General features: G+C 47.2%; 1 protein-coding gene across 1 annotated transcript in view; it reads right to left on the bottom strand.

The window, feature by feature from the left end:
• Window positions 1–15,400: 15,400 nt before the first annotated feature.
• Window positions 15,401–22,754, bottom strand: part of OAF (out at first homolog) — a 32,956-nt gene continuing 25,602 nt past the window's right edge. Inside the window, exons 2-4 of the mRNA XM_084803583.1 lie at window positions 22,472–22,606; window positions 21,163–21,343; window positions 15,401–18,806 (exon numbers count right to left, since the gene is read on the bottom strand). Of these exons, the coding sequence (XP_084659709.1) occupies window positions 18,532–18,806; window positions 21,163–21,343; window positions 22,472–22,606 (591 nt within the window). The 3' untranslated portion in view covers window positions 15,401–18,531. The remainder of the gene's footprint in view (window positions 18,807–21,162; window positions 21,344–22,471; window positions 22,607–22,754) is intronic.

Below are 22,754 nucleotides of genomic sequence, written 5' to 3'. Positions count from 1 at the left end.
GCTGAGATGAGATTTGTGGTTGAAATGAACTGGGGGCTTTCGAGTTTATAGCTTATGCTCTTAGGGTGCAATCCTATTGAGACAGATGGTCGTCTCCGACTTCCTCTGCAGTCAGAGGCAACTGCCTATCCACTGCAGGGTGGCTGAAGCATGGAGGAGAGGATTCCTTCTGTACTCTGGCTGCCCTGCTGTTTGCCTTAGACTCCCGATTTTGAGGGCCTAAGTGTGGCTTCGGGGAGGGGGTGGGAACAGGGCTGGAGACTGCATAGGAAGCTGTATAAACAGCCTCTGTGGTCTCCTCCCTTCCCCGCCCCTGGGAACGCCCCATTTTCACTCTCTCTGTGCTCCATGTTATGAGCACAAAAAGGCACAGAGGGGCAGCTGGCATGGTTCTCTCCGCCCCGGCTATAAGGGGGAGGGGGAGGGGAGCACATTTCCCCAGCTACGAGCTCCTAGTGCTGTCTATGAGCTCAGAGCTGGGAATCCAAGGAACCCTGTCTCCCCTAGATGCTTTCCAGGGGACACAGGATTGCTCTCTTAACCACTAAATGATATCAGTTCTCTAAACTGTTTCTACAGGTATGTCTAAGCTACGACTAACGCATCCGCCACCAACGCTCCTGTGTTGGGCTGATTAAAGTTTTGAAAATTCCATTGCTTGGCTAAACAATAAACAAGTTTCTAATCCTCATGTGTGTGTGTTTTTTCTCCAAGTTTCATAACTTCATGGCAAAACTACCAAAGGACTGAAACAAAGAGGGTAAGTCAAAAGCCAGCTAATGCATGTTAGAGTCTTGTGGGGAGGTCATTTGCACCAAATTTTCACAAACACAAATGCGTTACATTTGCCAGCTTCAATGATCTCAAGGTTCGCATATTCAAGATCCCCTTTTTGGCTGGCCACCACGTTTGTGAAAAGGCAAGACAATTATGCTTACCACAAAATTAAAATAAGAGAGCTTTGGCTATTGGGCAGTATAGAAATGAAGTAAACAAACAAACAAATGCCAGTCGGATGGCAGCCTTCTGGTTCTTGCCATGTTCTTGAACTTGTGGCCTTCGGTGCTTGAATGATATACCCGTGCTTTCTTTGATCATGGCAAGGCAGAACCTGGACCATTGTCCATCACACACACAACATGCAGAGCATTTGAAATCTCCCTGCAGAGAAAGATACTCAGGAGCACAGAAAAATGGGTTGAGGGTTGCAGTTATACTTGCTGAAATATACATATACATTCATGAAAGACTTATGTACAGATGTGATGACAGATGCTTGATCCAGAAATAGACTCGGAAGTCTGCCTCCAGTAACCAACTCATTGCTATAGGTATATGATTCCACATGGACCTATGGCCCGATTGGAGTCCACCAGGAGAACAGCCTTCTTTGGAACTCCTTGCCCCTGGAGGTAAGGCAGGCGCCAACACTGTGTTGTTTCCAGTGCCTCCCGAAAACAGCACTGTTCCAGGAGGCATTCCTTAATCGACCAGCCACGGTTTCTATTGGAATTCTGTTTTGTTTTGTTTTTAAGTATGATTTTAAGGTGATGTTTTAATCTGATTATTCTTTTACTGTTTTATCTTTTGTGTTCACTGCTCCAAAATCTGTTTTAGATATGGAGCGGTATACAAATATTGTAAATAAATAAATACAGTCTGTTAAAGAAAACATCAAGTAAAGGCTAATCATCATCATCCTGCAAATCCAATGGCTTTCTAGGTGGCTTACAACATTTGCAACCATGCAATAAAAACAACAATCGAAATCACAAAATAAAGCAACAGATCAACTTAAAACAGCAACAAATCAATCCAGCCATCACCTTAAATCCAGGATGGTGGCCTTCCAGATGTTGTCGGAGTGCAACTCCCATCAGCTCTAGGCAGTATAGACAATGGTAAGGGATGATTTATTTATTTATTATTTGTTTAAACCATTTCTATCCTGCCGTATATAATTAAGATCTCAGGGTGGCATACAGATAAAATCAATGTAAACAGTATAAAAATAAATAAATTAAAACACCTAAAAACATATTAAACGATTAAACAAGCTAAAACCAGTTAAAATCTAAAACACTTAAAACAATGTGCTTGGGAATGCATTTAGCCCTCAAAGGCTTTGGTAAAAAGCCATGTTTTTACTTGGCGCTGAAACAAGACCAATGTCTGCGCCAATCGGGCCTCCAAGGGGAGGGCATTCCACAACTGGGGTGCCACAGCAGAGAAGGCCCTCTCCCACGTCCCACCATAGTGTATGTCTCATACTGGTGGGACACAGAGGATGGCCCCTCTAACATATCTCAGTTCTCGGGCAGGCATATATAGGGAGAGGCGCTTCCTCAAGTATCGAGGCCCCAAGCCACTTAGGGCTTTAAATGTCATCACCAAAACCTTGAATTCTGACCGGAAGCGTATTGGCAGCCAGTGCAATTCCTTTAAAACTGGTGTTATATGGTTTTTATGGGGTGTTCCGGTCACAGTCGAGCTGTTGCATTTTGCACTAGCTGCAACTTCTGATGGGAAGCTGCATTCCGACAACACCTGGAAAGATGCCCGTTCCCCATCCTGCCTTACATTAAAGCAGCAGCTATTTTGAAATGCCCCAGTAAACAGGAAAGTTTTAAACTAGCAGCTAAAGCTCAGTAGAACTGGTGCCAAGCAAACAGATGTGGGGAGGGAGTTGCACCACCACAGGGGATGTTGCACCACCGCAGAGAAAGGGCCTCATCTCTGGGACCTGCCCACTCTTTGGAGAGAACTGGCCTATGCAAGAAAGATCTCAACAACTGAGAAGGTTCTGATCGGACCAGGTGGCCCTTCAGATGGGCTGGGTACAAAGACCATTTAGGACTTTATAGATCAATGCCAGCACTTTGAATTGGGACCTGAAACAAACAAAAAGTGTTTAGGAGCTGGCAAAATAAGTTCCCAGTCAACAGACTCGTAGCGGTATTCTGAACTAGTTGTAGTTTCGGAGAAGTCTTCAAAGGCCTCCCCACGTGAAGTGCATTGAGTAATCTAACCTAAATATTACCAGTGCATGGAGAACTGTGTTGAGATTGCATGAAGCATCACATTCAGCCAGTCATCTTTTCCCTGGAACCTTGTGTGGAATAATGCTCAGATCTGCGATTTTGCACTTCCAGTGGGAAAACTGCTGCATATCTGGTCTTATAGATTAGTGTTCTGATCAGACAACAGGGTCTGAGAGTATTATTTTTGGAACCACAGAAAAAAGGGGATAACTAGATGTTTTGCCTGACTGCGTTCCCTCTCTTAAGGAGATCCCTGTGCTTTCAAATGGTGAATGATGGGCAAAAAAGACCATTTCAGGTAATAACAGGCACAGAAAGGCACTGAGATGGCACGGAAAATGTCGCATGTCTTTTTTTGGGAATTAGTGTCCCAAATGTGTGTGATGCCAATTTGTGGCAATGGTGGTAATATCACAAGGAGTAAAGGAACCCTAACCCAAATTGTGCCCTTTTCATTACTCATCACAACTCCTTTGTTTAGTGCATAATTTCTAAAACGAGAAATCTTTTTTAGAAGTCAACGTCTCTTCCCACTAACTCCAAATGTATGTTTCTGTGGAACAAGGGAAGCTATTAAGGATTACTTAGTAATGAGGAGGAAAGCACTCGAGACATGCTCAGGGGCCCTCTTAATACTTCACATTCTGCAGTCAAAAACAGGTGCCAAAGCTATACCGCTCAGAGCTTCCGCTACTGGGTGGTGTAGAAATGTAACTAATAAATAAATCAAGCTAAAGTCTGGTTAGCTCTCTCTCATATTGAAATTAATTACCCTAGCCTGGCTTTCTATTGGCAGTCTTCCCCAAAAGTGTGTGGGGGGGAGGGCTGTCTCTCAGGTCGGTCTATCTACACTGTCACCTATGTGGCAGGAAGCACTAGAAGAACATGACGTCATTGTCTGTGTTAAGTACGAGGTAGAAGTCAGAGATAGCTAAACGTAGGAGATCAGATGGGTCAGCATAAGCTCTAAAAAAATTGCAGAGACAGAACTTTATCCACACACACACACACACACACACACACACAGGCACAGGGAAAGTGCCAAAGAAAACAATCCATCTGCGTGGACCCAAGGCACACTCCCTCTCCCTGTTTACCACCGGCTTCGATCTACAAGTTGTGCCTTCCATCTTCTTAGCCATCAGACTCCACACCACATATTCTGAGCTGTAGCTTAGGTGCAGAAACATTCTTTTGTTTTTATTTTAACTACAGTGCCAGTAGGAGAGAGCAGCTTTCCTGAGCACGTGCAAAGAGCATCTTTCCTTCTCTAAGGAAGTCAGCTGTGCACCACCGGCACCTGGATATCTGAGAGCAGAGGGATAAAAATGCCTCCAGGTCAAAGGGCATGACTTCCCATGCGAGTCTGAACTCCAGCGCCTGCCAGGTTCTGGGAAATGAAGCGCTTTGGTGGGGTCTCCCTGGCTTGGGAGAATTTAGCATTCCCCACCCAATGCCGTGTCCCCCTCCCGCACTTTCCTGGAGCAGACAGCTCCCTGCATACAACCCATCCCCCCATCTGGCATTCCCCCGTCGCGGTTCTCATCTGATACATGTGTGCACGCACCCCAAGGCTGGGAGATTAGAGCGAAGAACCGGAGCTTGCCAGGGTGGAACTGACAGCTCCAGGTGCCCCCAGGGGCTTTTAGAAGGTAAAACGTGGAGCCCGCCCGCCTCTTGCTCTCCAGGCTTCCAGGTGAACAACAAGAGCCATCTCGTCCTCCTCCCGGCCTCCGCTCCAGAGCCTCTTACCTGTGTGCTCTGAGTCCAGGTTCACCATCCTGCTGGAGGAAAAGTACCTGCTGCAACCTGGCCAGCCCCCACCCAACGTGGTGGCCTGTGGGGCTGCCAGCTTCCCTCTCCCCCCGCCTCGGCCAAGATTCTCCCTCCACCACCTCTCCTGCCAGCTGCTTCTAACACCTCTGGCTCGGCAATGCTCATTGCCACATTGAGGCAGGTGAGAACACTGCTGGGCTGGGCCGCACCCCCTTCACACTTCTCATCCCAGGCAATCTTCTTTTATTATTATTTTATTTTACATCCTAGGAACCTGGCAGGCGGCCCATGCAAAGCAGGCGATTTGCATATTGCTAACTTCATTTGGGCCCGGTCCCTGCAGCACTGGGAGAAAGGAGGCATGGCGGGGGGGGGGGAGGCAGCCAGCAGCACCCCCTCGCCGATCTCTGCTCAGGAGACCCATCTCATGTGCCTGTGAACGAGGGGGCGCTCGTCGAGGTTCAGGGGGTGCCCCCTGGGTCCTATCCCTCCCTTTTAGGAAATGTGGTTGGCTGCCCTCCCACGTGGAAGACAGAGATGAGTGGAGTGAAGGCACCTGCCTGGGCTTGCTGAAAGGAGCCTTCAAAGCTCTGAGGGGAAGGTTTCTCCCCACGGCTGCTCAGCCCCAAGAGAGGGCTTTTGATTTTCAAAGACCCCAGGTGGGCAGGCAAGCAGGCAAGCGTCAAGGCGATCCTGACTGGATCCCAAAGCCCAAGCAGCCCTGGGAGAGTGGGTGGGTGCCTGCCTGCAGCAGTGCAGACCTGCGTGGGCACAGGAGAAGTGGCTGTGGTCCAGGGGAGGGGGTCTGATTGCAACATCAGAGTGACTAAGCACTCATCATGATACCAATCTGTACCAATGGAGAAACCCGGGGCCAGAGAGACAGGCAGGGAGGAGACATGACTTGTCTGAGGAGACGGGGAGACTCGGTGGCAGAGGAAGGATGAGAGATCAGGCATTCTTTGCTGGGCTGACAGTGCCCTCTCTGCCACATCCACCCACCCTGGGCTGTGATGCCTTACTGGTGGATATGTCCCTTGCTTTGGGCACATTCACGTGGGCTTTTCAATTTAACAAGCCCTGCTAGCTGATAGGGGCTCCACAGCTTTGCAGCTGACTTCCCTTCAAGGTGGTGGGCAAGCCATCTCAGACTTCCAGACTGATAAGTATGAATGTATCCAGTGTATAAGAAATGGACCTTGCCTTAGTTATCCATGAACTAGTGATGTCTAGGCTTGACTACTGTAATGCGCTGTCCGTGGGGCTGCCTTTGAAGATGGTCTGGAAACTTCAGCAGGTGCAGAATGCAGCCACCTGAGTGCTGGTGGGGCTGAGACTGTCAGATCACATAACACCTATAGTGCGACAGTTGCAGTGGTTAAAGCCTTAAACTTTAAAGGGGAAGGACCACATTCACCCACATTAGCCTGCCAACACTGTAAAATCAGCAACAGAGGCCCTTCTCACTTGCTGTGAAGGTGGATGAGTACACAAGAGAGGGCCTTTCCCACAGTGGCCCCACACCTCTGGAATAAGTCGCCATCAGGGGTCTGCCAGGCCCCATCCTTGCAAGCTTTTAAGAACGTCTTGAAGACTTAATTGTTTACTCCAGCCTTACATGGCTTGGGACCACAACACCTGACAGTACCTCTCCTGACACGAACCTACCCATACACTACATTCAACATCTAAGGCCCTCCTCTGGCTGCCTACTCCAAGGAAAACTCAGAGATGTAACAAGGGAGAGGGCCTTCTTGGTGGTGGCCCCCAAATTTGGAATGATCTCCCCGACGAGGCCCGCCTGGCGCCAACATTGTTATCTTTTCAGTTCCAGGTTAAGACCTTTCTCTTCTCCCAGGCATTCGGCAGCATATGATAAGTTTTAATCGATCCTGGAATGCCTTATGATTATGGTTGTTTGCTTGAGATTGCTTGTTTGAAGTTGTTTTAGATATATGTTCTCTTGTGTATATTGTCTGTTCATGTGTTTTCAGTGTAAATGGCTTTTAATCTCTGTATACTGTATTTTTAATGTTTGTAATCTTTGCAAACCACCCAGAGAGCTTTGGCTATTGGGTGGTATAGAAATGTAATTAATAAATAAATAAGTGGATCATTCATTTATTCACTGGGGAACATGGGCAGAAAAGGGCTATTACATTCTAGCCCTACCACATCTGCTTTCCACTGGGGCCCCTGGTTGTCCATTGTGAGAAAAAGGACACCCAAATAGATCAGCCTTCCTTTGGCCTGATCCAGAGGGGCTCTGATGTTCTCGCGTATCATGTCAAGTCATACTGCCTTGTTCTTTCTTTTTTTCTGCTCCTGAACTTTCTTCCAATCAAAGGAACAGGAGGGAAGGATGGTAGTGCCCAGGAAATGGGCATCAGGCAGTGGGGTGGCCAGAGGGCCACCTGTGTCCTTACAGGACTAGGTCTATGTATAGCGTGGCCAATCACTCATTGCCAAAGAAAAGAGGACAAAAAAGGACAGTGATTTGCATAAAATTTGCATGTGTTAATTTATTTGTTTAGAAATATGATTAATGTCACCAAGACCAGGTAACCTGTGCACCTGCTGAAGGGGTTGTCCAGGTGCAAGAATCGACCCCTGAGTCCTTCCAGGGAGACCTAGCTGTTCATCCCATGACCAACAGCTAATGGTATGGAAGCAGGGCCTTCTCAGTAGCGGCACTCACCCTCTCAGATGCGCTCCCACATCGGGCCCGAGAGGCAGAAACTTTGGTGAACTTTAGACGCCTCTTGAAGATGCAAATTGTTCCTCAGACTTTCGCTCATGTGTCATTGCGCTGCTCTGTTTTACCATTTCTGTCATGTTTGTAATGCATTTATCATTTTATGTTGTTCTTATGTTGGCTTTTAGATTGCATTTTATATATTTCTCATGTAAACTACTTTGAGATCTTATGATGTCAAGCAGTATATAAGTAGTTTAAGGGTGTAATCCTATGCATGACCGAAAGAAGAAGAAGAAGACGTCCTAGGAGAGGGCATTCTCAGTGGTGGCCCCCCATCTGTCAAACAAGCTTCTAGAAATCCAGATGAGGTCCGCTTGGCGCCAACACTATTATCTTTTCGGTGCCAGGTTAAGACCTCTCTCTTTTCTCAGGCCTTTGGCAGCACATGACGAGTTTTAATTGGCCCTGGATGTGTCTTTAGTTATGACTGACAGTTCAAAGTTGTTTTTAGTTATATGTTGTTTGTGTAAATTGTCTGTGTGCTTTTATGTAAATGGCTTTTAAACTTTTTATATTGTATTTAATGTTTTAACTTCTGTAAACCGCCCAGAGAGCTTTGGCTATGGGGCAGTATAGAAATGTAATAAATAAAATAATGATGATAATACAACTCCCAGCATTCCCCAACCAGGATGGGGACCTTTAAACTGGATTTGAATCAGCCTTTCAAACAGAGAATACTTTCAAATACAGGAATGTCCTCTGTAAAATAGGACACATGGCCAGCCTCTCTCTCTCTCTCTCTCTGTATAAAGAGCAGCAAGGTGAGGCAAGCATCAAGGGCCATTGATCAAGGCACATCACACCCCTGACCCACGTACCAGAGGTATCCTCACAGGCTATCCACAATAGCATACTATACAGTGAAAGATGATTGTGTATCTGAGGATCAAGGAAGAGGGGTGAGCACGGAGGATGGGGAAACCAGTCATGCAGGGGCATGATCTGAGAACAAGCTGCCCACATTGCATGCAAATTGCCCAAGGCTTTATGCAAATCTGCCCTGGAGCTTTGTTTTTGAAATTGGAGCTGTGGCATGTTTCTTACCCCTCTAGGCTCTCCCAACACCCTTCCCAACCCTGGTGCCCTCCTTGAGACACGTTGGGCTACCGCTCTGCCCCCCCCCAGCCAGCCATGCTAGCTGGGAGCTGTAGTCCAACACGCAGGTGTGAAGCACCCCTAAGCAACGTGTGAACTAGCCTTTCCAGCATCAGAATGCAGCAGCCTTTCTTCCCCTATTTTTAGAAAAAACACTTGTGCCTCCAGCTCTACCAGGGACAAGGGAGTTAAACCTGGATTGACTTCTTGGGCTTGCTCTGCCATGTGAAGCACCTTGGATAGCTTTTTTTGAGTTCTGACTGGTTCTGACTGAAACCCGGAGAGGATTTACCACCCCACTGACATTGGCGCCACCAGCCTCCACTGATCACAAGGCCTTGTGCTGCGATTCCGTCTTGGTGTGCTGAACGGATTTTCTGTGGTAAGAAAAAAGACAGAAGCAGCAGCATGGGAAACCACTGGAGGGTTGCAAGTAAAAGACAACGATGTCTAGAGATCCTGCAGAATTCCGTGGGGTGTGAGAAAACCCTGGGTCTGCAAGCGCCCCCCCCCCCCGTTTGCTTTTGCCCAGAGCTGTAGTTGTTGCCCAGCTTCTCTGTTGGACTGATGGACAGAAAAACAGGTGCTGAGCGCTCTCTTGTGGCCCTTTCTAGAATCATGAGAGCCACATTTATTATGTTTCTCTCCTTCCAACATCTCCAGACATGGAGACCTGCCGCAACATTTAACACGAGAGTCACTTCTGTATATATTATCTTTAGTTTTCCTATATCTGTCCTTTTCCTATATCACAACGTATGGCTGTGAGAGCTGGACTATAAGGAAGGCTGAGCGCCGAAGAATCCATGCTTTCGAACTGTGGTGCTGGAGAAGACTCTTACGAGTCCCCTGGACTGCAAGGAGGTCCAATCAGTCCATCCTAAAGGAAATCAACCCTGAGTGCTCATTGGAAGGACAGATACTGAAGCTGAAGCTCAAATATTTTGGCCACCTAACGCGAAGAGAAAACTCCCTGGAAAAGACCCTGATGCTGGGAAAGACTGAAGGCAGAAGGAGAAGGGGACGGCAGAGGATGAGATGGCTAGATAGCATCACCGATGCAAAGAATATGAACTTGAGCACGCTCCGGGAGAGAGCGGAGGACAAGAAGGCCTGGCGTGTTATGGTCCACGGGGCCACGAAGAGTCAGACACGACTTAACAACTGAACAACATATTTGCCTAGATATATCCTTCACAGACTCCTATCTCTCCCCTCCCCTCCCGCCAGTGCTGGTTCTTGGTTTCGGAAGCCCCTAGGGCAAGACTCCCTCCATGGGCCCCCTCCCTCAGTGAGTCGACCTTCTCACCGCCAGTGTCACCAGCTGCTATTTCTCTTCCTTCTCTTCCTCGTCATTGTTACTACTTGCTTGCTTGGCAGGCAGACAGCCAGCGAGCAAGGAGGCCGTGGGATCTCCTGTTCCTCCTCCTCCTCGCCACCATTGTCTGGGCCACAGCGAGAGGCAGGCGAACAAGCAGGTTGCAACGGTGAACAGGAGGAGCAACTCCAGGGGGCTCTTGCCAGTGGGCCCCTGCTGGGGCGTGGGCCCTCGGCAGGTGCCCGGCCAGGCCTGCTCTTAATGCCAGCTTTGCCTCCCGCTCTCTTGTTCACTTCTCTTCTTGCCAGCACTGATGGGTAAGAGCCAAGTGGGCAATTCAGCATGTGTCCAAACAGAGCAAAACCCTCTACCACCAGCTCATTCTGCCCTGAGTGACAGGTTATACTGAGAGCCCTGCCAGAGACAATGGTTTTATAGAGCCAGAGGGAACGGTATTGGCTCTTTAGGTCACCTGATCCCTGATGGGTTGGAGCTGCTGTATCACTCTGCAGTGATGGTGATATAGCACAACAGTTTCCCCCTATTTGCAAAATGCCATTGTGGCAGAGGGAATAAGGTGTGTGGACCCTTCAGTGTGGCACTGCAGCTCAGTCAGAGAACCCATGTTTTGCATGGGGAAAATCCCAAGTTCGATTCCTGCCATCTCCAGTTAAAAGGATCAGTAAAGAGTCCCAGCAAGTGCTGGGAAATTCTCTCTCTCTCTCTCTCTCTCTGTCTCTCTCTCGTTGCCTGAATCCCTGGATGCCCACTACGAGAGTAGAAAATTATTGACCACACTGTATTCTAGTATGGGGTCTATTCTGGTGTCTAGTATGTTATTATCAAAGGGAGTACTTAAAGTCATATCCACAGAGAGTCTGGGGACTAAAACCTGACACCAAAAGTGCAATGAGTTCATATGGTGTATTTTGATTTCTGTTTCAGCTGAAAATACTGCATCACAAACCTCCCGATGGAACAGCCCTGCTTAGAGTCACTTGAGTATACACAATGTCCACCCCAACTCGAAACAGAGCAGAGCCTTGGGTTCACTATGCCTGAACGGGAAATTGCACCAAAGCAAAACAGCAGATAGGGCATCAAATCAGTCAGAGGCCATGTCCAGGTAATTGTTTATCATTCAGATGATGGGAATGGATTTGGAAACTTATTCCTTCAATAACATTGTGTTCAAATAAAACAAAGATTTTACAAGTTGATTTTTAGGTGGTATATTCAATCCCTGCAAGACTAAGTAGAATTTATCCTGATACAACTGACCATTGCTGGAGGTGAAAAGCATCCAATGCAGATGTTTTCCATATTTTTTGGTCTTGTCCAAAGACAGAAAAATATTGGATTTCAGTTGTGGAACAAATTAAAGCTACAACTGGCTATGATTTATGATTAGATAGGGAGACATTTTTCTCCCTCTTTCATAATATTAGAACCTGGGGTCATCCTACGAAGCTGACTGGTGGGAGATTCAGGATAGATAAAAGGACTTCTTCACACCGTGCATAGTCCTGTCCACTCTGGATTTCACTACCACAGGATGTAGTGATGGCCACCAATTTGGATGGCTTTAAAAGGGGATTAGACAACTTCCTGGAGGAAAAGGCTATCAGTGGCTACTAGTTTTTGTGAACTGCCCAGAGAGCTTCAGCTATTGGGCAGTATAGAAATGAAATAAAGTAAGTAAGTAAGTAAGTCCTGATGGCTCTGTGCTACCTCCAGTATCAGAGGCAGTATGCTTGTGTACACCAGTTGCTGGAGAACATGGGCAGGAGAGTGCTGTTGCACCCGTGTCCTGGTTGTGGATTCCTGGTCAACAGCTGGCTGGCCACTGTGTGAACAGAATGCTGGACTAGATGGACCCTTGGTCTGATTCAGCATGGTTCTTCTTTATGTTCTTATCCATTGATTTTTGTTTGTTATGTCAAAGAGAAAACATATGTAGAAGATATTGAATTTATTAATGGTAACACTTGTAGCTATCTCTTATCATTGAAAAAAAGGTGACAAACCACTGGCTAGGGAATGGATTAACAGAATTTGGGACATTGCATATATGCTGAAATTGACAAACCTGGTAAGAGTTAGAGAGGGGAGGCAGCAGAATAATAAATTTTTAGAAAGATGGAGATTATTACTTCTATATTGGAATAATAGTCAAAGATGTAGTAAATCCATATCTATTTGGTGAGATCTAGATAATAAATGAAGATAATGGGGTATTTTATATAGATATGTATCACTAATGTATTAAGTATATTTACTGAAAGTTATAGACCAAGTCTCTGTTATCAGAGGTGCAGAACCCTGGGGTCTGGGGTCCCAATCCCAGTCCAGCTGGGGCCTGGGGTCCCAATCCAGCTCTCCAGGTTCCCCCAACAGCCCCACCTTTCCTCTGGCCCTGGCCCTTTTCCCAATCATGTGGTATTTTCCAAGCTTTTGTGCCCTTAAAAGTTCTAAAAGGTTGAAATTGGAGCTGTGCATAAATGGCCTCTCAAAATTCTCCAGCCTATTTGTGGACAGAGAAATTGGGGGGGGGGGGCAATTTCACCAAATTTCTCCTAAAGGGAGGAGAAATTCTCCAACAGTTTCTCACAAATATGGCTCACTGTTGGCAGAGCTTGTAGCACAGCTTCTTCCTTTTTTCCTGAGGGTTTTTGGTTTACTGCACTGCTTCTGTAGGTGGCAACAGCATCAACTGTGTTGAAGCTCCCACTCTTCTGAGGCAGAATTTTGAATTTCTTTTGGTCGTATTTTGAGCTTACCTAATCCCTGCGAGGTGGCTGAGGGTGCTGTGTGTGTTTCCTCTCTCTATTGCACATATCTCCACTGCTCTGCTGCGTCCCAGGCCACCTGCTCTTCCTGAACTGAAAAGGCCCCATGGGAGGAATTTCCTGGCAATGTCTTCCTCATGACGGCTTTACCTGAAGTGCAGGAAGACGAGGAGGCTGCCGGCTGCCACTGAGATTACTGTACAGTGACAGACAGGACAATCTTGCACACTCCTCAGCCACCTCACAAGTAAAGTAAGCCCAAGAACCCCAAAGCCAACCCATGAGAATTTCCCTGAAAATTCTCCTTTGAATTTCTTTTCGAAAGCAATTTTCTATGAAATTGGACGAGAATGGTCGAAAAACATGTGGGAGAAATTTTCAGCACAGCACTGGTTGAAATGGCTCTCCTAAGGCTTAGTTATGGGCAGTAATAGCTTTAAACTAAAATAAGTTGGTATTTTTGCTATTTTGCCTTGGCTACTTTGTCCTTAAAGCCCCTGCTCTATATGTATTAAATAGTTTGTAACTTTCCAAGGAAAAATAGTAATAATTCAGATTAAGGAAAATCCTCGGGTGCGTGAATGCCAGCAGCATTCTCAACAGTTCACACTGAAAGGGAAGAGCAGGCAGAAACAGATTGACTCCCACAAGCCCGGGGCAAGTTGCTCAGACTGAGTGGCACAGTCTGTCAGTAGCTTTACAGAATCTGATGGGATGCTATTGGCTGCTTGTGGCACCTGATCCCTACTCATATAGCTGAAGTCCCCTGTTATTGGTCATCTGTGCTAGTGTAGCCATTAAGGCATTTATCTTCCACTACCAGGGGTCCCTGGCATCCTTCATCTCTGTTTTTCCCATATATGTATATGTATACATATGTATACACATACACACACACACACACACCTGTCGTACTTCGGCAACTGCCCATGGCCATTGGTGCTGATGCCTGCTCAGGATTTGGGCCTCCCGTAACTTTCACCTTGGTGTTTGCGTGGCTGAGAGTTGCCTGCCATTTAAAAGTTCCCACAGGGTCTCATAACAATGCCGCATTGGGACATCGCGGGAAATGTAAAATGGCGGGTAGCTTGCTCACTGCAAATCATGGCACTACTGCTGGAGGCCACCACCAGTAAGCCCATGGGGGAGGGGGTGCCATCCAATGGCACTTTGCTGGGAGTCATACCTGGCTGGCATCAGCAGTGCTGAGTTATGAGATGGGCAGGAATTTTCATTGCCTATGAAGATTTAATCTATTGTTTGGGATTCTTCTTTCAAATCTAGATTGGATATTAAGATTAGGGGACTTGAATGCAGGAAATATATGTTTATTTTCTGAAGCCAAGTTAGACTGGAGCAGCCATGGCGGCAGCCACATGTGTTCTGGTGAGGAATCAGTGGGACTCAAGTTACAGAAGAGACCCCATTCCATGTTTTTTTGCGGAGCTCAGCCGTGACTTGCTTTGGGGGGATTTCACTCATTTCTTTTCCGTAGTGATGCTTGAGGAATTCTGTCTTTACGGAATCTGATGTGAACTGAGCTGATCTGCACTGTGGATCGGAACCAAGCTATCCACCAGCTTCCACATTTCTCAGATGTTTTGATGCAGAAGCAAGCACACTGAGATGTTCTCAATGTGTGCATTTCTCTGCTTCTCAAAGCATCAGATTCAGCTTTGCTCCGTTTTTGCAAAACAGCAAGATCCAATGCCAAAGTTAAGTTGCATGGTCCGATGTCGCCCCTCCCTGCTTCCCTCCAAAGAGGTATGGCTGGAAGCATAAAATGGTGAGCTATAGGCATAATGGGGGGCAGGGATGAGTACTGTACCCATGAAAAATAGGTACAAGCAGAGGGGATGTATGTTCACTAGCTGTGTAGTGGATATTCAGTGCAGCAGTGCCCCCCTTATGAAGATACTTATGGGTTACTGACCCCAGAAGGGATGACCACTTTATGAAGAGGGGGAAAGGGGGGGGGGTGGCTGGGAAGTAGCTGTGTTGGTCTATTAGAGGGGAAAACTCCAAATGGGAACAAAAATGTGACACCTTTATTAATGCCAACTGAAAATCGCAGAGAAGTTAGCTTTGGAGTGCCACAAACTTCTTCCTTTGGCTCATTGTTAAAAACACAAAGGTGGCAGGGAAGAAAACAGGCAAAAATACTTTCCTGGTAAATAAAAGGCAAGGATGAAGCCACATCTGTAACACAGTACAGACATAAGATGGCAATTCTTTGCAGACTGATTAGAACAGATGGCTCCCATTGCAAAATATCGCTGGGTGCACCAAAGAATTATGGGATAGAGAAGCATCTGCCAGACAATTGTTACTCATGGGTCCTTCATAAGCAGGGATGGAGGAATCAGCCTATTTCCTACCCATATTACAGTTTTCCTGATAATCCTGCTCTTTTTCAATGTCAATGTTGATTTTCATATCAGTGTATTTAAATGTGTATTTTCCCTCCACTGCAATGTTTGAAGAAGTACAAAACGTGGTAGATATCTCAGTTCCAATGTGTATGTCAGTCTGAGAGATGAAGATTGGGTCATTTTGCATTGGAATTCATAAAGATCCAATTTCTCAAATAACTCTACTTGTAAGACAGGCAGCAGAAGCAAAGATAAATGTGGTAGTTCTCATAATAGCAAACCTGTAGACTAATTTTACATGACGCTCTTAGGTACAGATATTCAGACGATGAACAAGTCATGTCTCACCTATGGCAAGAGATGCGCAAATTCCAAATGAGCATGACATCATGTGCAAAGACTTATGGGTAGCAACCCACAGAGACTTAGACTCCTTGGGGATGGTTCTTTTTTAAAAATCGGTTTATTCACCTTACATATGATAAATAATTTGTTTAAAAATATTTTTCATTCAAGTTTTATATTTGTTTCACTTTGTGTAGCAATTTTAAAAAAGAACAAAGCAACAACTCCACCAATCCCCCCCCTCTCTCTCTCTCACACACACACACACACACACACACACTTTTGTCCCTGAAGAGAGACATACAAAAATAATTCTGTGAGAAAGGTTAAAAAATACAATTATTTGGAAATGCAGGTTTGAACTTCAGTGGTCTGAAATGTTCAGAGTTAAGCAAAGAAAAGAAGGCACAAAGTGGCTGAAGGACAGATAAGGTGGAGATGGCACTGAAGAAGCTAAGGCAATACAGAGGGGAGAATGGAAAATATGGCTGTCATCCTTTCTTCTTTTTCTTGACAGTACCTCTGTCCCTTTAAGCAGCTGCACAACAGGCAGAGATTGAGCAGGTAAAGCTGCCCCCATCACTGTATCTCTGTCATAGGAGAAGCTGAGCCTCCTGAATTTCTGCCTGCTAAAAGACATGGGAACGCTGCCAAAAAGAAAATCTGGTAATACTTTGCAAGTCAATTTTGTCAGGAACTCTAAACTTTCAGTCATTTTTCTCCTTCCATCTTCACACAATGTATCATTAATGTATAGAACTCACTGCCACTTGGTTGGTGGGGACATCTGGAATATTGAGAGAGTATTGTGGGCACTCTCACAAAATGGCTGCCACAGGGTTGCAGCTTTCCCATTCATAAGCTGGCTCTCATGATGGGCACGGCCAATCACAAAACACTCATTTCCATGAAGGCAAACTGGTGAGATGAACAGAAAAGTAACTTGCCCAGGAATCTAAAGTACAAGACAGAGATGAGGTCTGAGCTTCAAAACCACTATTAGGGAGCCAAATAAAGAGGGTGCTGGACGGCAGCCCTTCACTTTGCAGCATGCCAGCCTCCCAGTTTATCTGCCTGTCTATCTCTATCTCTCTTAAGTTTAAAAAACTTTAAAAAGCAAATAAAAATCGGGGGGGGGGGCAGGGTGCCAAGAGAGGATCCCAAGTTGGGGACCCCAGGTATATGTGGTAATTTACCACTTGGTAACTGATCTTCTGTATCCATCCAGTTAAAGAGGGGCATGTATAAACCCTGAATAAGGAAACATCTAAGCCTTATACACTGCCTCGTAAGATGACCCAGTGTACCAGCCCTCACCTCCCCCTGACTCCACATTTTACAGTGGGGAAACCAAGGCATTGGTGTAGGGAATGCTTTCCCCAGAGGTGGTGGGGAAGGGAACTGTAGACACTATTTTTGGCAAGTGTTCCTCAAGTCCCAAGTATGCCTTCATGTGTACACCACAGCATGTCCAGAAAAGCACTTCCAGCACACATGCCTTCAGGTGGATTTGCCTCTAGTCTAATAGAGGAGTGGGCAGACAGGATTTAGGGACAGGCTATGCCAAAATCAGGATCTGTGTTGGCATGCCACATATTCCGGCCTCCCTTGAATTACCCATGCCGCAGAGGTTGGCCACAAGAATTCTAACACTCCATGTTCCCCCTGGTCTAGTTTATATGGGAATGGTCTGTCAAGGATTGTCATCATTACACCCAATCACATTTTGGGGAAGGGGGATGGGGGGGTAGGAGATAGAAATGCTTGGGCATATTACTTGGGCATATTACTTTCTGTTCATGAGAAAGGAAGGCACCAGGCCATGGATCTCTAAACAGAGAGACACTATTTTAGGCCTCTCCCACTTTTGGTGGCAGCATTTAGCTCTCAAATGTCCACCAATCTTCAGCCAAGCTTGGAAAACAAGTCATTCAAATTGGAATCTGATTGGCATACCCTCCTAATGGGGAGGGCCAATCAGGAGCAAGAGGCGGGGCTTCTCGATGAGCCAGTGCTTGCAGCTCCTTCTCCCAGCTCCAGGGTGCCAAGCAAGATCAAGGGGTGGAGCTCAGTGACACTCCTTCATTGCCCTACTCCTAGTTCCACCCAGCTGATTATCATGGGGCTACATCCCCTGGAATGACCAGGTGCTGCTGAATCTTACAGGGTTGCATTATGTACTCGTTAAAATAAGTAGGCATTAGTCATTGTGGCAGTCTGGTGTTGCTGGAGTCCGTGAATGGTTGCAGGGGCACAGTAGCCACCCCACGCCGATCCGGATTCTTCTACCATCTTCCTGCAAAACTTACATGGGCAGAGCATTGGCCTGAGATCCTTCCTCACGTCCACCTCTGCTTAGATGCCAGTGTAGAGTAGCCATCTTGCCATGTCTCTCTGTCTCCCTCTTTTGGTTGAACCAAGTAGCAACTTCGGAGCATCTTCCAAGCTCACACACTGAGTTCCCAAGGCCACAGGTTCAAATCCCCCCCTCCCCATGAGCTGATGAAGCACCCCTCAAGGGCTGTGCTTGGAGGAATCCTATTACTCGTCTGGATCCTGATGCTTTCTCATGCTTTCTCTTTCCCTGGGAGGTTACCAAGGGAGGATTTCCATTATCTTTCCTCAGTTTTCTTTATCAAGTGAAGCAGCAATGGGTCACATTTTGTTTTTGGTTGTCAAGAAGCTTAAACAGTCAAGATGGCTGGTGGCAAAGAGATTTTGGGCTGGCCCCTGACACTTCAACAGCTCCTCCTCAGTCCAAGAGCATGATATAAAACAGAGCCCACACCTCCCTTCTTTCTCTGACCATCTCACAGCCAGTGTCCGTACGTGTGAGGGAGTTAACTGTTGGATAGCCAAGGAAACAGACAAACTCAGACAAAACCTTCAGAAAATGGAGCCTGCCAGGTGTCCCCCTTGCCACTCTGGACCCTTCCTCTTCCAGGCAGCCATCTTGGTTGGGCGATCCAGAGCCATACGAAAGGAGGTGGAAAGGAAGCACCAACAGTACAAAAATGGCCACCCAGGCACACTGCTAGGTCTCCTCATCCCAAAGGCAGAGCTGTTTCTGCGGCACGTAGTAGTCGAAACTGTAGCCCTTCTGGCAGCTACGGATGCCACACTTGTAGGAGGAGACTTTCCCAGTGGCGTCACGGCTCTTGCAGTACTTAAGCATGCAGGGGTACCACTCAATGCTCAGCGCATAACTGCAAATGCAGGGCTTCCAACGGTCTGCACAGAGCCGGCAACGCTGCAAGTCAGGCAGGTCAGCTGACTGGGGCAGGACCTCAAACATGGAGCCGTCCACTCCTGCAAAAGAGCCAGACAGAAGTGGTCCAGAAAGTCACATTCCGGAGCAAAGCACCTCCAACTTTACAACCCTCCAATGCCTGAAGGTGTCCTTGCTCTCTTAAACAACCCCTTTAGGCCTTCAGCCCTTTACATCAGGGGTGTTGAACGTCAAGTCCCAATCTGGCCCAGCTGGGGTCCCAATCCTGCCCGCCTGGGCTCTTCCGGACCTCCTTTCCTCTGATGGTTTTTCTGGCTTGTGTAAGCTTTTCCCCATTCTAAAAGGCTGAAATGCCTCTCCAAAGGCTTCGGGACTGGCAGTAATAGCTTTAAGCTAAAATGTGCTGGTGTTTTTGGCCCTGCCCCTTTTGCCTTTGGCTCCGCCCACCACTGAAATGCAACCCTCAAGAGCTTCCCAAAACCCACCTTTCCCCATGAACCCTTTGAGTTAATCCTTCAATCCTCATCAGGAACCGAAACAAAACCCAAGTACAATCAAGCTGCCATTTATGCCATTATCCTTATTTCTCCTTGCCTTGGCTGTCTCCCTCTTTGCCCGCTGTGTAAGCTTAGACTGTAAGCGCCTCAGGATAGGAGTCTCCCAAAATGCCATATCCACTGATAAAAGGTAAGGGTAAAGGTGTCCCCAGCCAGTCGTGTCCGACTCTAGGGTGCAGTGCTCATCCCCGTTTCTAAGCCGAAGAGCCAGCGCTGTCCGAAGACGCTTCCATGGCCATGTGGCCGGCATGACTCTACACCGAGGTGCATGGAACGCTGTTACCTTTCCCGCCGAAGCGGTGCCTATTTATCTACTTGCAATTTCTTGCTTTTGAACTGCTAGGTTGGCAGGAGCTGGGACTGAAGACGGGAGCTCACTCCGTCACGCAGCACTCGGGTCTCAAACTGCTGTCCTGCCGACCTTCCAGTCTGCAGTTCAGCGTCTTAACCACTAAGCCACCGCGGCCCTATATCCATTGATAGGGCTATATAAAAAATCATCCTGGTCTCAGGCCTGGTTCATATAGGATTCCCAGGCACTGAGAAGGCTGGGCTGCACTGGGAGCCAATCAGGGCACGAGAGACCTCCCTATGTGTAATCGACATTTCTGCTCCTCCTCCAGCCTTTGATTATGGCTGAGGCATCTTTCTCCATTCCCTGGGGCCAGCCTTGGATATCTCAAAAGGAAAACCGTGTGGACTGAAAATAAAACTGCCAATATCAGACTGCCCTTATACAAATCTATGGTGCGACCACACTTGGAATACCGTGTACAGTTTTGGTCACCGAACTTCAAAAAATGTATTGTAGAGCTGGAAAAAGTGCAGAAAAGGTCAACTAAAAGGATCAGGGCGCTGGAGCATCTCCCCTGTGAGGGAAGGTTACAACAGCTGGGATTTTTTAGCTTGGGGAAAAGGAGGGTAAGGGGAGATATGACAGAGGTGTACAAAATTATGCATGGTGTGGAGAAAATGGATAGCGAGGCCTTTTTCACCATCAAAATACTAGAACCCGGAGTCATCCCATGAAGCTGATTGCTGGGAGATTCAGGACAGATAAAAGGAAGGACTCCTTCACACAGCGCATAGATAAACTATGGGATTCGCTACCACAGGATATAGTGATGGCTGCCAATTGGGATGGCTTTAAAAGGGGGTTAGACAAATTCATGGAGGAGAAGGCTATCAGTGGCTACTAGTTCTGATAGCTATGTGCTACCTCCAGTACCAGAGGCCGTAAGCTTATGTAACCAGTTGCTGAGGAACATGGGCAGGAGGGTGCTGTTGCACTTGTGTCCTGCTTGTGGGTTCCTGGTCGACAGCTGGTGGCCACTGTGTGAACAGAATGCTGGACTAGATAGACCTGTGGTCTGATCTGGCATGGCTCTTCTTATGTTTTTATAACAGGACAGCAGAAAGCAAAGAATCTGTTTGTATTGGATTCTCTGCTGTTACTGCTGCCGATTGGAGATATTATGGCAGGGGTGCAAACCTCAGCCCCAGGGCTAGATCTGGCCTTTTCCCCAGAAAGCCAGGTGCCCTCTTCCCCTGGCTGTACTCCTTTTCCCCCAACCAGCAACTGTTGGGTGGTTTCCTGATTTTGTGCTATTTTCCCCTATTCTAAAAGGTTGAAATATCCCTCCTGAGTCCTACCTTACGGGCAGTAAGAGGTTTAAGCTAAAATATGCTGAAATTATTTGCATTTGGCCCTGACCCATTTGCCTTCAGCCCCACCCACCACAGCAATGTGGCCCCCACGAGCTTCTCCTCAATGGAATTCAGCCCTTGGGTGGAAAAAGGTTCCGCACCTCCGTATTTCAGGAATGGAAGCCTAAAGATACCAGCAGCGCCCTGTCCTAATGGAAGCAGCGCCCCCTACCTTTCTCCAGCCAGAACTTCACGTCCTCTTCCCGGGTGTAGATGGCTTCCTTGGCCTCAGCACAGACATTATGGATGTGGGAGCTGAGCTGGGCCCCTTTGCTGAAGTTGACAGCCACATCCATGCTGAGGTGCTCCAAGGCCCGCACCTCCTCGGCCTGCCGCACCGTCCGTGGGTTTTTCTGGAAAGGAAGAAAATGCGGGAAAGATCTTTTAAGAGTCTCAGCGGCTTTTCCATCATCGGTGTTGCTTTCAAGCCCCAATCTGCTTCTCGTTCTGTGGGGCTCCAAAGGCACTTCTTTGGGGAGGGGGCAACTTTGGATTTGAATGCTGTAGTGGGGAAAGTTGCTTGGGGAGGACAGTTTGGAATGGAGAAGTGGCAGTGGAGGAAAGGGTTAAGCATGCCACTGTCACTTCTTTGTCCTGAACGTGCCCACCCACAAAGCTGCCTTCCCTTAAGAAAAGAAGGTGGTTCAATTTCTGTTACATGCATTGGTACACAACAGGAACATTGAAGCTTTGCGGTGTGATTTACGGCAATACAGAGCTGGGATTTTGTGTGTCTGGAAACACCTGTTTTCTGGAATGTCCTGCCAAGAAAATTGTCCCACTCCTTCCACCAGCAGGGTGGACACCTGTGTTGAATATGGATTACAGAATTCAGGCTCTTCACATGCATTTTAAACTGGTGTATATACAGCACCCTGGCAGGGCTCCTAATGCAGGCCTGCAGCAGTTTTTCTCCTAGTCCAGGGGTGGGCAATGTGGCTCTCCAGATGTTTTGGCTTGCATCATCCCTCACCATTGGCTAAGTTGGCTAGGGCTGGTGGCCACTGTGGACCAAAATATCTGGAGGCCACAAGTTGCCCACACATGTCTTAACCCATTAGAAGAGACTTTTGAGGATGGGTTGTGTTTAAGGGGACAGTACACACTTAATTCACAATGCACACACAATTAGTGTGTGAATACGCTTACCTTCTCCCCCACCTGCTGTAAATCAAGTTGTTTCTTCGATGCAATGTTTTTTGAGTGGTTTATTGTGTCATTTTTAGTGTATATTATTTTTATGAAATTCGCCTTGGACATTGATTAGCCAGTGTGGTGTAGTGGTTAGAGTGTTGGACTGGGAACTGGGAGATCCAAGTTCTAGTCCCCACTCAAGGTCATGAAGCTCAATGGGTGACTTTGGGCCAGTCACTGACTCTCAGCCTAACCTGCTTCACAGGGTTGTTGTGAAGATGAAATGGAGAGGAAGAGGACTTCTCCCACCCTAATCGCAAGAACCAGCAAACCTTCCTCCCCCTTACCTGTCTTAGTTTAGCCATCGACTCACTGGGGATGATTTCGTTGCGGTGCAGCCGGGTGACGAAGCAGAGTGCCTGGAACTGGCTTTGGCCCCTCTCCAGTTCCCCAAGGATCAGGGCTCGGAATATCTTCACCTCCTAAGAGAAATAAAGGGAAGTCAAACCATGTTTCTTGGCTTCAGTTGGACACGGATGCTTCTACCTTCTGTGCCACATCTGCCCACCCCAATCTTTCCCAGCACTGAGGTAGGAAGTCCTGTTGAATTTCTGCCTGCTGCACAGCTGT

Source organism: Heloderma suspectum, chromosome 6 (assembly GCF_057233095.1).
Source record: "Heloderma suspectum isolate Gila_16-S chromosome 6, 16-S_ref, whole genome shotgun sequence".
In the NCBI taxonomy this organism is placed as follows: Eukaryota; Metazoa; Chordata; class Lepidosauria; order Squamata; family Helodermatidae; genus Heloderma; species Heloderma suspectum.
The sequence above is the reverse complement of the archived record's forward strand: the minus strand, read 5'-3'. Positions and strand labels throughout refer to the sequence as shown.